This window comes from Hippocampus zosterae, chromosome 4, assembly GCF_025434085.1.
Source record: "Hippocampus zosterae strain Florida chromosome 4, ASM2543408v3, whole genome shotgun sequence".
NCBI lineage: Eukaryota > Metazoa > Chordata > Actinopteri > Syngnathiformes > Syngnathidae > Hippocampus > Hippocampus zosterae.
The window spans coordinates 9,661,491-9,676,506 of NC_067454.1; the positions used below are offsets into that span (position 1 = coordinate 9,661,491).

At 41.7% G+C, this 15,016-nt stretch overlaps 1 protein-coding gene across 4 annotated transcripts in view; it reads right to left on the bottom strand.

Annotated features, from left to right (window-relative positions):
• The window catches only part of LOC127599131 (protein unc-13 homolog C-like), a 109,416-nt gene that overhangs the window by 45,296 nt on the left and 49,104 nt on the right, over positions 1-15,016 (bottom strand). For all 4 annotated transcript variants that reach the window (XM_052062809.1, XM_052062808.1, XM_052062810.1 and 1 more), the window contains 4 exons: positions 11,718-11,874; positions 11,267-11,335; positions 3,815-3,904; positions 1,290-1,418 (listed from right to left, as the gene is read on the bottom strand). In XM_052062809.1, coding sequence (XP_051918769.1) covers positions 1,290-1,418; positions 3,815-3,904; positions 11,267-11,335; positions 11,718-11,874 — 445 coding nt within the window. The remainder of the gene's footprint in view (positions 1-1,289; positions 1,419-3,814; positions 3,905-11,266; positions 11,336-11,717; positions 11,875-15,016) is intronic.

The following is a 15,016-nucleotide window of genomic DNA, read 5'->3' on the forward strand; positions in this document are numbered from 1 at the left end:
GTAATGTAGAATTCCTTTGAAGATCAACGCAGTGTCAACCTAATCTATTATGAGCAATTTCAGTGTTACTTTATTGCTTTCATTATAACGGTGTCATTTGTTAGTTTACCCTTGGCTAATTTAGGTTAGTTTACCTTAGGTTAGTTTACCTTAGAACGTACAGTTGTGTGTGGCTCAAGAGTGAATGAATCAATATTTGGGCAACATAAAATGTAATTGATGCCAGTAAAAAGGTATATCTTCCGAACATGCACTGCTTTCAAGGGTACATATTATGTAAATCGACGTCTTTGTAATCGCTTGCATACAAATAGCCGATTGCTGTGCTTGCCCACCCGTGAAATTTGGCATGACAGTTTCTTTTTTGGGGAACTGACGTCTTCAGAGAAAGCTGTTTGGATTGTGATGCTATTGTCATAATTACACTCATTCAAATATTACTTCCCTCTCACTGAGCTTCCGCACCCGCAATTTGGCAGCAACCTATGCGAACCTGTGACATTCGGTTGGTCTTGGTTGTGGAAAGTTTGCACTCCCATAGGCACACCTTGAATATGAGTGTGCGGGTGAGTAGTGGTTCATTTACTCATGACAGGATAGGCCACCGAAGCCAGCTGCTTTAAACAGGGCTGTGATATTTGATCCTTGGAGTATTTTAACCAAAGCCTGAAGCAGAAATACTATGAAGACAGCGGGGCACAGTTTTACTCTGTCGGAAAATAGCACACTTCATTTAAATAAAACTTTCTGTTCATTCAAGCGTTTAAAAACCGAGGTTTGGAAACTCTTCATACTGGCCTGAGTTTTCTCAGAATTAAAACAAAAATGGTCACGTTGATTTATTGCAGCAATTTGTTGATTTGAGGAATAAAGCAATACAGACTACAGAGCTCTTTTATGTGCAATATATCAATCCATTCTCGTTTGTGCTTGTCATCATTATGGTCATGGATGAGCTGGGGCTCATCCCAGTTGACTTTGGGTAAGAGGCCGGACTGGTCCCCGGTCAATTTCAGGACACGCAGACAAATGACCACTCTTGCCTATGGGCAACTTTGAGTCTTCAATGAGCCTATAACATTCTTGTTGGGAGGGAGCCGGGGCACACGAAAAAAACTATTGCCAGAATGGAGAGAACTTGCAAACTCCGCAAAGGAAGTCCGAGCTTCTATCTGAACCCCGGAATCTCGGAACTCTGAGGCAGAAATGCCAGCCCCTGGGCCAACATGTTGCCCTCATTTAGTGAAATAAAGATAATCTATGTGCATGGCAACGTTGCCACAGCTTACCTGATCCAGCAGCTGATTGTACAGCTCGTGACAGTTATCAAAAATGTATTTGTACGTAGAATCCAGGCAAGCTTTCACGCAGTCCTTAACCACCTGGCTCGCTCTGGGAGGACTCTGGAGCTCTTGGACCTATACATGCACAAAAATACACACGCACACACACACACCCATTCATGTAAGTGAAGAAACACCCTCTTGTGAAGATCCAAGCCCTTTGCGAAAGGTAATCGAATTACCCGCATCTCTTGGCCGCCAATAGGGATAAACCAATCAAATCACTTGATGGTCAATACTGCATTGCGAGGCAACATTTGACAAAAATTTGCTAAACTCGGGCCCTTTTGTCATCCATTTTACTGATAGACCATTTACAATATTGCATCCAGTCTGTGAACACCTACTGTATAACTTAATGTGTTTTCAAAGAACGATGGTCTTCCAACCCATTTAGATCAATTAGATAACAGGGCCTCTGTTGATCCGAAGAGGGAAGACATGAGTTTATCTTTGTGTTACAGCACATTTGTAGTTTTTGTAATCCCTTGATGGACTAGTGTTTTAAAATGTGTTCTGCTTGCTGTCTATGTATAATTCCCACAAATTATTCATATTCTTTTCCGCCGGCCTTTTTAGTTGTCCGCTGTCAAACTGTTGATACAAATGTATTTGGACACCTCATTTTATTAGGATGCTGCTGAAAGCCTGCTTCTGTGCTCGTGTTTTGGGGAGACCACACATTGAAACCGAATGAACAGCGCTTTTTTGGTGGTCCTCTAAAAATAAAAGCATTACATTTTATGACAATAATAAAATAATAAGTTCAGTTTGAGTTTGGGTCACGTGAGTGCCGTTGTAGTTTAAAGACTTATTGTCACCAAAAAACTCCCCCAAAAAACCCAAATAGAATCTTTATGGGGTGTAAAGGTCAAGTGAGAGATGTAACGTGGTAAAATGCAGTTCAACCTTCCCATCAAACTTTCAATTTGCTTGTTTTGTATGACATCACCTTCCATGTTTGGACCGTGTGGTTATGTATGACTTCCTAGTGGAAAAAGGCCACCCACTTACATCCATTATGCATAGTACAATATACGCATGGCGTTAAAGTGTCTCCGCAGTACATCTTAAAAGATGATCGCGGACGTGTCGGAATTCTCGGCGTGGTCGTGACGCACAGCGCAAAAGCTGCGGTGACCCAAAGTGACACTTTTCATTCCATCGCTCACAGATGCCATCTTAGCTATGCTTCTGTGATTCAGCGTTCAAGCACCGCCACCACCAAGTGGGAGCCGAATGGACCCTTCCAGACACACGCTGTTGAAGAGAGATGGGGCGTGAGGAAACAAAGTACGGAAGCAATTTCAATACAGAAGCTTGACTGTAGAGGATCCATTGTATAAGCCTCAAGTCAAGGACTTGATAGGAACAGAGACATGCATCATTTGATTTTGAATGGTCAACGGTGTTGAGAAGAGCTGGGCGTGCGGAAATGGAGTTTTCATTTGCCTTCCATTGAATGAACTGAAAATCAATGTGGGGGTGGGAGTTGTGTTTACAATGAAATGTTGGGAGGATTCCATGGTCGTGAGCAGTATTGTGTTTCAGTAAGTCAAGGTTTTGCACTAAAACATTACATGAGAAAAATTAGCTTCTGCTGTGCTCATCATCATCAGAATCAGAATCAGAATCAGAATCATCTTTATTGGCCAAGTATGTAGAACACACAAGGAATTTGTCTCCGGTATAACACGCTGCACTAGTATCATCGTAAACAACAAAATCATTGAACCATTTTAGAGTAACCACTAGTTTTGAAGTACCATTTTGTGGTGCAAGAAGAGTGACTGTCAGTGACTGTTTAAGGAGTTAATGGCTAGAGGGAAGAAGCTGTTTAAGTGTCTACTGGATTTGGTGCGCATGGATCTGTAGCGTCTGCCTGAGGGGAGTGGCTGAAAAAGGTGGTGGGCAGGGTGCGGGGGATCCAGGAGGATTTTCCGTGCCCTTGTCTTGATTCTTGCAGTGTGCAAGTCCATCCATCTTTATTTTTCCATCGATTCGCTTTCAATGAATTACCATACTTTATTCCCGCCCCTCCACCTATACCACCCCCTGTGATTGATGCAGGTAGTCAAGGCCAAGACCACATGTGTGGAGACCGGCTAAGACTTTCAGGTCATGTCAAGCGCCAAGAGTACTCTGTGGCATTCAGGCTACGTCAAGACCAAAGGCGATAGAAATGTGAGACGGAGGGCAGCTGAAATAGTGACGACCTTGTCTTACTTTAATCACAAAGATACTTAGTCATTGTGAAATCTAGATGTGTCTAGTTGAAGGGTGTGTGAATGGCAGTGGGTCACTATGGCGGTTAATTACACCTGTTGTCATCTCGTGGAAGAGTTTTTAATTGTTCTGCCTGTCACTGTACGTCACTGGCATTGATAGATGAACTTTTAAGTGACCAATTAAGTGAAAGTGGCTAATTTCCAGGCACATTAGTTGGGTATCACTGCACTAAGGATTGGTACCTTCATCCTGAAAAAGGTGATGCTGGTCAGAAGATCCACGGTTGACTTCAGATCTTGGAGACGCTCTCGGTTTCCAGCAGGGAAATTGTCCTGGAATGGGGGAGAAAAACAACCTGACTTTCAACAGCCATCCCCATCATCATTTAGGCCCGAAATATGAAAATGGATTACAGATTAACGCCCAGCAGTCATAACTGAATGAGTGTCTGTCCAATCGTTTAGCAGACTTGGGAGGTCTCCTCTGATGAAAACTTTGATTTCACCGCCATGAAGCCATCAGGCAGTGCACTGGAGCGTAACGGGGAGCTTTTAAATCCCTTGCAGCATTCTGGCACACTTACATTATCATCCTCTTCCCTCTCTCACTCGCTTTGCACTAATACCATTTTTTTTCCCCCAGTTTCCTATATAATAATGAGAAATGCTCTTGCGATGAGAGTTCCCTATATCCTCCGCTACCTTTTAAATCAACGCACAGTAGTAGTTGGAGCAAAACTCTCAGCCGAAGCGTGTGGGCTTTACTGCAAAAACAGACCCGACATCCAGCTCAAGGATCAAGTCCTATCGGCACATTATGGACTGTTCAAAACAGGGTGAAACAGGAAAAAAATTGTGTTTTCCAAAAATAACACAGATTGGCCTTTTGAAAAATTCTGGTATGTTGTTCCTTTAAAATTTAATATTATACCTTTTTCTTATGTCTTTATGACCAGGTTTTCCAGATACTAACTGTGTTGAAGGCTCCTTCTTGCTTATCGTCTTTGGTTATATCACTGGTAACATGTAGCCACCGAGCATTGTGACATAAGAGCAAGGGCCAAGACATCTGACACAATTCAGATATTTTGGGTTGACATTTGACCTTGACATTTGATGAAGATTGATGCAGAGCTGACAAAATCTGAATTTTTATGTTGTTATTATTGATTTATATATATTTTTAAAATCATGCCATTGTATGTTACCATAAGTAATTTTTTACTCCATTGGGGCAAAGAGAAATGTTCAGAAAGACATGCATTAGTGTGGACTTAAATATGGATTATTATTGCTATTATTTTACACATACAGTGACTTTCAAACACGATCCTCCAGTCGACTTGCACATTTTTTTGAATATGTATCCTTCAAGGCCAGGCATGTAAAATAATAGCCTCTTGGCTATTGCATTGTTGCAGCACTGGTCTCATTCACGGCTTCACAGCTTGAAGCGTAAGTGGCATCAGTCACAAGGCTCTCTCTCCCTGCTGACACCGACATTCCCCTGACAATAAGCGCGCATCCACACAACCTTTGTACACAATTCAAGTCATGAGTCCTTTGGAGATGTGGAATTGAGACTCTGCAGAGTAGCCTTGGATGTTGACATCTTGGCATCGCTCTTGAAATAACCAATATCCACAGCCGGCAGCAACACATGCATTGTATTTAATAATGCTAGAATGTTTTTTTCCTAAAATGCTGTGCGGTTCAATTCTGTGCTTTATTACGTTTCTTTTGGGACCCCTTTATAGCTGAAATGGGGTGATTCACTCGAATGGGTGTTGTACTTTGCATGTACAGTAACTGTGTTGAAATCCTTCTGAGACAAATATCAGAGTTTTATTCCAAGTTAAAAACAAGATAAAGAGAAGTGAGAGGTGCAAAATTACGTTCATATAGCCCAAATAAATTGAAAATAAATGTGAATAATTTCTCCAAAAACGTGAACAAAACCGTTAATGGCGGATGTCAATCGATGCACCTATCTAAAAAGATCATGTTGCCCCGGTGCCAGTTTAATACTGTGGCTCAGTAGCTATCCCTATCTAATGGCAAGACACAATTCTGATTTCAAATTATGGTACATCACAAGAAACAGAAACATATGGAAAGACCTTAGTTCATCACGCATCAAAGTAGTCACTTTTTGTGACTTTTATGGCAATGCTTATCGCTGTAATTTATGAGCATTGTTGTTTTTTTAACTTCATTTTGTTACTTGTTCGAATTGTTGACCAGTGAACACATGTTTTAGGATGGCACCGGTTTCACCTGAGACAGTAATTTCCTTTTCATTATTTCCTACGGAACGATTGTTCGTTCTTCTGAACTCAACAGTTTGGCTTTGACCTCACAGCCTCCACAACTACCGAATTTAAGAGACACTTGTGGATTAGATATTCAGTTTAAAGCATGTTCGTTTTGGGTCTGAAATTAGCAGAGCATCATATGCATAACATTGTGATGCTTTTTTTTTGTTTGATTTGTTTTGGACAGGCTGATGTAGCAATTTTGTGCTGGCTGGTGTGCTCGCCGCCATCTGAGTACTAGTGTGTTGTGACTCCATGCATCCATGTCACTACTTTGGATTATTTAGAATGTGAAAGGCACATCAAATTCCGCAGCAACCAGAGATCTAAACATGTTTTGTTCTCTAAACCCAAGTATAGAGGTGATTTCTTATCATCTCTCCCGGTGTCATAAAGTATTCAGTATTATGAACTGTGACACAGTGGCAAACTACGTTAATCTCTTCAACAGTGTCATCTTAATCCCTATCGGTAGAATAACGGGTTTAAAATCATGATACAGAAATGTGTAATCTCATCAGAGGTGAAATTAGTTGGCAACAAGAACGTGTGCTTCACTGTATTTGCAAATTCATCTTGGACTGAAATCATTCTTCTTTCTGCACCGCAAAGGAAGGATTTCTCTCCTGTCATAATGAACAGAAAAATGAAATTCCGTCACGTTCAAAAGACAAAGATATTCCAGCCTGGAGGATAGCTGCGTGCATTTAATAAAACATGTCTTGAATTTATAGTAGTTTTTTCCCAACCTGAAGTCGACATGATGTACAATTTGTAACAAGTCCGTGTCGGAAAAGCAAAGTGCATCTAGCCGCCTCCGTCTAAATAATGCACCATTAAGTGAAAACACATTTTTTGTTGCTGCAAACATTTTACCAAGACTTAACAGTCGGTACAGAACATCTGTCAGTGCAAAGTTTATAAAAGCTAATGTACATTATAAAATGTGTGCCGATTGCCCAATTTGACCAAATACGAGCCGACAAAAAGTGACAATGAATTTTTGATCGACACACAATAGGTCCATCGCTGTATCAAAATGGCTCGGGTTTTTCTTGATTTGTGTTTCATCGCTCGACCAAGTTTTGAGGTGCTTGAATAACTACGAATAACAAAATAACACTAACTGATTGACTGACCAAACCACACCTGACCCATATACGCTCACCGGCTGCCCAACAGGAATATGTCCTTATTACATTACGGCAACGGTCGAATGCCGACATATCATTTTAATCGGTGAAAAATAATTCTACATGGCCAGCCCACTCACAAAACGTCGGCCTTGCATGTACGTATAAAACGTCTTGGGCATTCAAGTTCAGCTCATGAATAATGAGAGCAAGTGAAAGTATTGCGTTTGTATTTTAGTTCCCGATGTTATGTTTTTTTTTATTTCTTCAAGCAACTTCCAAGATGAGACCAAGAGCGGTGCCGTACCTCACATCTCAGTAATGGGTTTAGTTTAGCATTATTATATTTGTGCAAGCGAAGTTGTTTGTAGCGTTTATCAAACCACTGCACCAACCAAGCAAACCATGTTTATTTTTATTTTTTCCTTCATGACTCTTATACAGCACTCACTCAAATTTATGGGCACAACTCCCAATGGGCTTTTGCTGAACAACATGACTTTATATCAGCGTGTGCAAACAACAAGCAGCCTACTAGAGAACCTTGCAGATCCCACAAGGGACACCATGTGGGTACCCAAGATGTCACAGTACATCAGGCCTGTTTGGTCGACATTGACTCAAAGCCTCTCTCTTGTTGTATAAATGCAACCTCGATCACCCACGGAATGTCATTCGGGGAGCGGAGAGAAATTCACAGGGTGAGCCAGATGGGAATTGTATTCCTTTCCAATTGTGGCCGACTGGCTCGGTTCAGAGAGAATGAAAGTGAGAATTGAATAGTGCATGTGAATTGTGTGTGCGTAGGTGATAGGGACACCGCAGGGTGGTGCTGGCAGGTAATATTCTTTGATTTTGTTGTGTGTGAACATCACTGCCAAGAACCAGGGCCACAGGAAAATGAAAGCTGCAGTTACTCAACACACACATGCACACAGCACGCCTGCTTTTCAATCCACCAGTCATCTCTCCGTCCAATTCCGTCCCCTCTCATCCCATCCTTGCGTTTTATATCGGTCCCCGCATTGTTCCGCTTGTTGCTCCGGCATCAGCTGCCATCAAAGTGCTGACCCACTCGCGAATCAACACATCGCGAGTGGGTTGGTGTCGGTTGACTGCGTGGCGCCACCGGCTGGACATAGGTTTTGTATCCAAGTGAGGTACTCAGGTGCACACACACAAAGAGGGGAGGAGGGGGGGGGAAAGAGCAATGGGGTGAAAGGGCGTGATGTACCTGCATGTGGGCGCATGTGTATGGATGTGTGTGAGGGTCTGTGTGTTGGAGCTAACAAGATTAGCGCTCATGGGATTGTTCTAGAAGCTTATGTACTAAATGTCAGGAATTCAATCAGCCTGAGTAGAGTAGTGCAGCACCTTTGGCGGACCGACGTGCCCTCCCAACTCCAACTATCGGAGATGAAATTCTATTTGCTAGAATCCGTTTAGTTTTCATTCTGCCCTGAGGCTAGTCGGATCCAAATCAAATGTTGGAGCTCTCAGTCTTGGCTGGAAAAGTAAGCATTTATTTTTTCATTTCATTTCATTTTTTATTTTATTTTTCCTTTCTGAATTCTGATTGTAATTTCCCCATTGCGGGACAAATAAAGGATATCTTAATATTATGTTGCTGTGCTTCTCTTAAAGATAAACGAACAAAGCTGAAAACTCATCATGGGACCAAAATTAGGTATCTCTGTAGCGTTATCAGGGAACATAAGTCATATTTTTGCTTTGATAATCGACTTGATGGGGTTTTTTTTGGAAGATCTGACGAGATCCGTAACACCGCAGTCGTCGTGGTTTGACTATCGCTCATACAGTCAGTGTGGCTCCTGTTCCCTATTACGCCGATGGCCCAATGTCAACACTACATAATTTATCAGTGAAAGACGATTCAGCACCAGCTTTGTTTTTTCCTCCTTGTTTGAAAGCGCTGATCACAAATGACTACAGTCATCATAATAGCTTGGATTAGACGACACCGCGTTTGGTGACCTGGAAGTGGGTATGTCAGAAGTATGGAGGGGATAATCGGTAAACCTCGTACGTGTACAATGCGGGCGTGAAACAAAATCATTTAAGCATGAACGGTACAATCGGGCCTTAAATCACTAACGAACTTGTTCAAGATACTTGAGGTTCTTCCCTAGACCTGGAGGTCCCCTGGTCGTTAAAAGATTTGTTGAACATCATACCATCAATTTGACCTATGATTTTATCTACAACCCAATCTCGAGTAGCATATCAACCGAAAAATCAATATAGCTCTCGCTTTGGCAAAGAATGATAAATCCAGAGAAGTTTCAAGACGATTTGTTGGACCTGTGGTGTTGCTGCCAAGAAAACCTTCGCGGATGCGAGGCCAAGTCCTAATTGCGATGGCATGACTGTAATGCGCACAAATGTAGTTTATTGCGGAAATAGATGCCCACTTCAATGCGTAGGAACACCCTGTGAGGTAAATAACACACCTCGCTAGTTCTGCCTGGGGGTTATAAAACATGAGTGGCACAGCGCCTGCGCTCGTCATAAAGCACACGGCGTGTCGCTAACAACTCGAGTGGAAAATCCTCCACATACAGTCGAACATCTGTGCTTGGAAGCAAATGTTGGAAAGTCACCAAACTGCTGACCATGAAGAGTTCATCTATGTCGCTTAAACAGCCAATTGATGTTGGACAGAATCCTCCGGAGGAAAATGTCACCCAGCCACTTTTCATTTTGCACTCTTCTTTTTCCATGGAGGAACTGTACGCAGTATGCATCCTCGCTCAGCCGTCGCCTATGACCTTGCTTGTTCACCTGATATGCAAGGGTCTCATAACCTTGTTGTTGTGTTTTTTGTTTTCTTTCCAGCTAAGTTCCAGTAGACATTCCACAATGTTGTGTGTTTATGCTCCATGGACCTATGCTACTTCTCCCCCGCCCCTGACCCTCAGTTCTTACCAGTTTCACTCGACACAAATTGTCTAATCATATCTACCAGTAATATAATTTAAAACAAATGTTTTCCCATGAATACACACCTCTCACATCTGGAATTGAGTTAATAAACATATCACACTACACGGAGTGCATTCTAAATATACAACAGCGTTTGCCAACATTTTATGCTGGTGCTGTTCTACCTAATTGGACCAGCAGGCTCACTTACATTCTTTTCGGGACTCGGTTATGTTGCCTGTCTATAATTTGCCAAAAACGAATCTTGTTAATTCATCATTCGTTGATGATTTTTCAAATGAATCCCTTCCGGCTTTTGTTTTCTTACAATGTGATTACACGCTGCTATGAAGGTTAGTTTGTCTGTGCTTTGATTGACTTTCTTACAATGGGACCTGGAGGGAGGGGGGTTTAAGGTGACCTTGATTCTGTCTCATTACACACATATCCACATTGATGTTTACAGACGGTTCCTGATGGTTTACAGAACTTATTGCATAGCCGATATAAATAGAAGTGTGCGCAATTTAGACATTACGGATCACCAATGAAGAATATCCGGTTATGTGTTGGCACACGGACGCAAGCTGTAGTTAGCGGACAATGGGCCTCATGGTGCAATTTAAGTGCAAAAAGTTGCGCTTAAATTGGGCACGTTTGATGTATAAATCTGTGATTCGTCAATATGCTCATACCTGAAAATCTGCTGATGGTAAGAACAGATTTAGAACTTCACAAAGTACAAATAATGAAGAATCAGCTTTTGAAAAAAACCAAATTTACGCATTGTGTATTGAAAATAATCCCGCATTTGGTAACTACTTGGTTAATGTCATAAATAACCGTGAAAAAGACACACATCATCACTTTTACCCTCGTTACGTTCAAAGGCTTGTACGCAGGTGCAGCCGCTGCTGTCTGCGTATAGGCAGTTGCCCGAATACACGCTGTGATCACGCAACCAGAAAAGCTATCAAACGGGTCGCATCAATTCAAGGTTACAAATCTCGAACGACATTGCCCGAAATTAATAGTTGATGAGAGTTAATGACCGTCCAAAAAAGATAAGTGGCCCACACATCGCTCGTGAAATAACTAACCAACATGGCTTCGATGTGAACCAGACAGGGTTTTAGTATATAATGGCAACGTGAGCACAGTGTAAAAACGTTTTTTTATTTTTAATTTTTTACAGGTTAGCTATTTAGTCATTAGTGAATGAGGCCCACTGTTACAAAGAAGAAAAAAAAGACATCAAGTGGCCACATGCTTAAGACAAAGTGACAAACAGTGTTGAGACTTACACGATACTTGGACAGGTCGATCCTCAACGAGTTGTGCAGCTGATCCAGTAATTTCACAAATTTCTCCCTCTGTCGGGATGAGAAATCAGCCACGATTAGGATCGAAACATTGATACCGCTACAGGATGAATGGAATGGTTGGGGCCATCCTTGATCCCCAGTCGTTTAAATGGCCCAGAAAGCAGCACTCCATCTCCATTGCTGACTATTAAGCGACTTGTCGTCTGCTTGGAACCCTGTTGATTCATCAGGGTTCACGCTGTGAAGCAACTGAGTTAAAATTGACTGCACGACTTAGCTTAACGGAAATGCAACCAGTTTGTAGCCTGAAGAAGAATGTGACGTCAGTGAGGCCAAACATCCACACAGAGCTCCCAACTGGAGAATGTAGGCATTACCTTAGTAGTTGACATTTATTCACTTGGTTACATGTCTATATTAAAGAACTTACCCCAAAATTGGAGGCGGCGAATCGATCCGAAGCAGAGGCGGTGGTTGTGGTGGTCGTGGTCGTGTGGGCGAAGTAGGCGTTAATGTTCGCAAGCAGGTTACTCATCACCGCCGGCACACTGGGACACATGTACTTGGCGGACAGGCAGGAGAAATGCCTGCCAGGGAAAATGAATGGTAATTATGGTTGTGGGACGTGGAGACAATTAAGAACAATAAACCCTGAGACGATTTGAGATGACACAAATGAAGTCTGATTCCTTTGGCGGGCACATGCATTCATGAATCAATATATGCTTAAGTAATTGTCATTTTATTGATGTTCCAAGCAATCCCCTCTGATGAAAGAGTTCATTTTTGAAGGCATGAAGAGATCCCGAATGAATAATGCAGAGATGTGCTGTAAAGCAAAGGTGTGTGTACTGGAATAGCCGTTCCATTAGCGATAAAGCTAATCGAGTTACTTGGAGAGTAAATCCAAGCTTCTTATTGTTGGGATGTTTCAATAACCACACATTTAGTTATTTATTTTCTCGTATAAGTCGATGCTTCTAACAGATGCTAACCTCACTTTGTACTTTGCATATTACAGGAACCATAATTGCATTTTATAGCAGAAATGACGTCAATACACCCTGTACTGGTCGCCAACCAATCATGCTGTATAGATAAAAAAAGCATTCTGTAGTATGGGCAGTTTAGTCTCGAGAATTTAGCCTACAAGGTACCCTGAGAAAAGCCATGCAAGCACGGGGAGAACGTGCAAACCACACAGAGGACCTTAGATTGAAACCCGGAACCTTTGGCAGACATGCTAACCACTGCTCAAAATGGACATTACAACTGATTGTGATCAATGACAGTTTGTTAATTTATCAATACACTCATCTCGTTTTTTTGTCGAAAGACCGAGTATTCTACTTAAGTCACAAAACATACAATTTGAGATTTTCTTGTCCTACCAATACAAGGAAATAGAAATAGCAGATAACAGACTTTTTCACTTTAACCAACCAACATTTCTGGAACTTTGGAGTCATCATACTTTTATGAACATGAAATAAGTTCACACTCATATATACATAAGGCCAGTAGGGAATTTCTGAAACGTGACCACAGCACACATTTCCAAAGAAATGAAGGTATGCTAATTCCAAAAAATATGAATGCAGTAGCATCTACATCACGGCTTGTAGAGCATAGAAAATGTGTGCTATTCAACACTGCAGGGGCATCAAAATGTAAATGTGTAGTCATCTATAAGTTTACTTGACTGCAAAATAGAATACAGCAGCGCAATGGTGAGGCATCCTGCTGAAGCGAGAAAACCAAGGAAAATAGCTGCTTTGCTTTGCTAATGCTCTCACCTAGAAGGCATAAAAAGAAAGGGAACCTCCTGCTATGTTGAATGTTTCTGCATCTGTCCAGTTTGAATACCAGCGGAAATGTTTTGGGAGAACGTGCCTTTGTAGTTGCAAAATAACCCCGCAGCTCAGCTTTTTGTTTTCGCCTCATTTGATGTTTCCTCAAAAGGGTACCAGTAATGGCAAAGCATGATGGACACGTATAAGCGGAAATAGAACATATTGCAACAATCTGGAGTGATCCGTTACTCTGTCCTGGCTGTGATGTACAATACAGTGGAGCCTCTGTGTGAATTAATTGGTTCTGGAGGAAATGTCTGAACTAGAAAACTTTGTAAGTCGAAACGCGTTTTGCATGTAAATGCCCGAATCCATTCCAAGCCCCCCCGAAATTCAGACATAAATGTTATCTAAAGCATAAAAATGCATCAAAATATGTAACAAATACATGTTACAAGTAGACTCTTGTAAAGAACTGATTCAAGGACATTTGCTTTTGTCGGCTTTTAACAATCCTTTGAAAATGTCCAAGGCAAACATCAGCATAGTGAGCGATCTCCCGACTGGTGAAAGTGCTCACCAGTAGGTGATTCACATTTGGAACGTCTCATGGCCTGAGGGGCAGATGACGACGACGCTGCGAGTAGCAGCTCATACTGTATTTTTACCTTTCGCATCTTGAAATTTCTTTCGTAACAAGGGGCAATATTTTCCTGTTGAGGCATTTCGTAACTTGAAAATTTCGTATGAAGAGACGTTTGTACGTAGAGGTGCCACTGTATGTCTAAAGTCAGTTATCAGGCTGTTTAGCGTTAACGTGAGAATACACAACTCCCCAGCACTTTGCGCATTTTCCACAATTAGTGGTGGGCACATTGTTTTGTTCAGTTTTGTTGTTTTATATGTTCATACACTAATGAAAATATTAGAAAGCATGACACATGTTCAATGGGTGTATAATTTTGATTTAAGTAGGTTATCATAACATAATAAGCTCTCCACTGTTGTAACCGCTATCCCTGAATGGGTTAATTTAAAAATGTCACGTCACCATTTGCCAGGCGGTAAGGAGTAGCATCTTCAGAAAATTCCAGATTTTCTAACTGCATTATTTCCAATGGGAAAAGGTCGAAATTTCAAGTCAGAGCGCCATGAAAACTCCAGTTCCCTTGTATCTTAAGTACAGGCTGTACACAAACATGTTTTGATCTAAATGTCTCCATCATCAGTCTGCTTTTAGATACCAAATTACCCAGAGGCACTTGTTGTGAGGGGGCGAGGAAGGAGAACCATGTAAAGTGATTGATGATTGCATCTGTTGAAGTCCTGTGGTGCTCGCTTAGTTCAATCCCCATAGCCATTAGTCCCAATTTTGTGCTGCACCCCCCCCCCCCCCCCCGGTGAATGTAATATGGGGGGCAGAGGAGGGAAGTGTTTGTTCAGTAAAGATGGGGGGGGGCGAATTGAGGTTTTTGAAGAATTTACGGTGAGGTACAACATCCTAAACAGGTTCTGAACTTAACGCAATTCATTGAGAAAAATGCTCTTTCAAGCCATTCTATGAGATCTCGCACTACAAAGTACCTGCTCAATTATCCGTCGCATTCGGGAGCGGCTCTCAATAGGCAAAATGGGATCAAAACACGTTTTTTTTTTTAACATGTCGTACGGCATCCATTAATTCTCCTATTAATCAGTTAATTGGTCAAGTACATTTGATGCAATACAGGTGTGCAGTTTTATTGCCGTCAAATGCTTTTTCCACAGAAAACACACCCAAAAAAAACCCCTTTGTGGCCTTCTACGCACAGATGATGACTTCAATAAAGTTGGTTGCTGTGTTAACCCGCAATGTGATCTCGCCCTTTTAAAAAGCCAGATTCAAACGACGATTAGTGAGATGTAGTCGTAACAAATGGAACTTTATTAGCTGTGA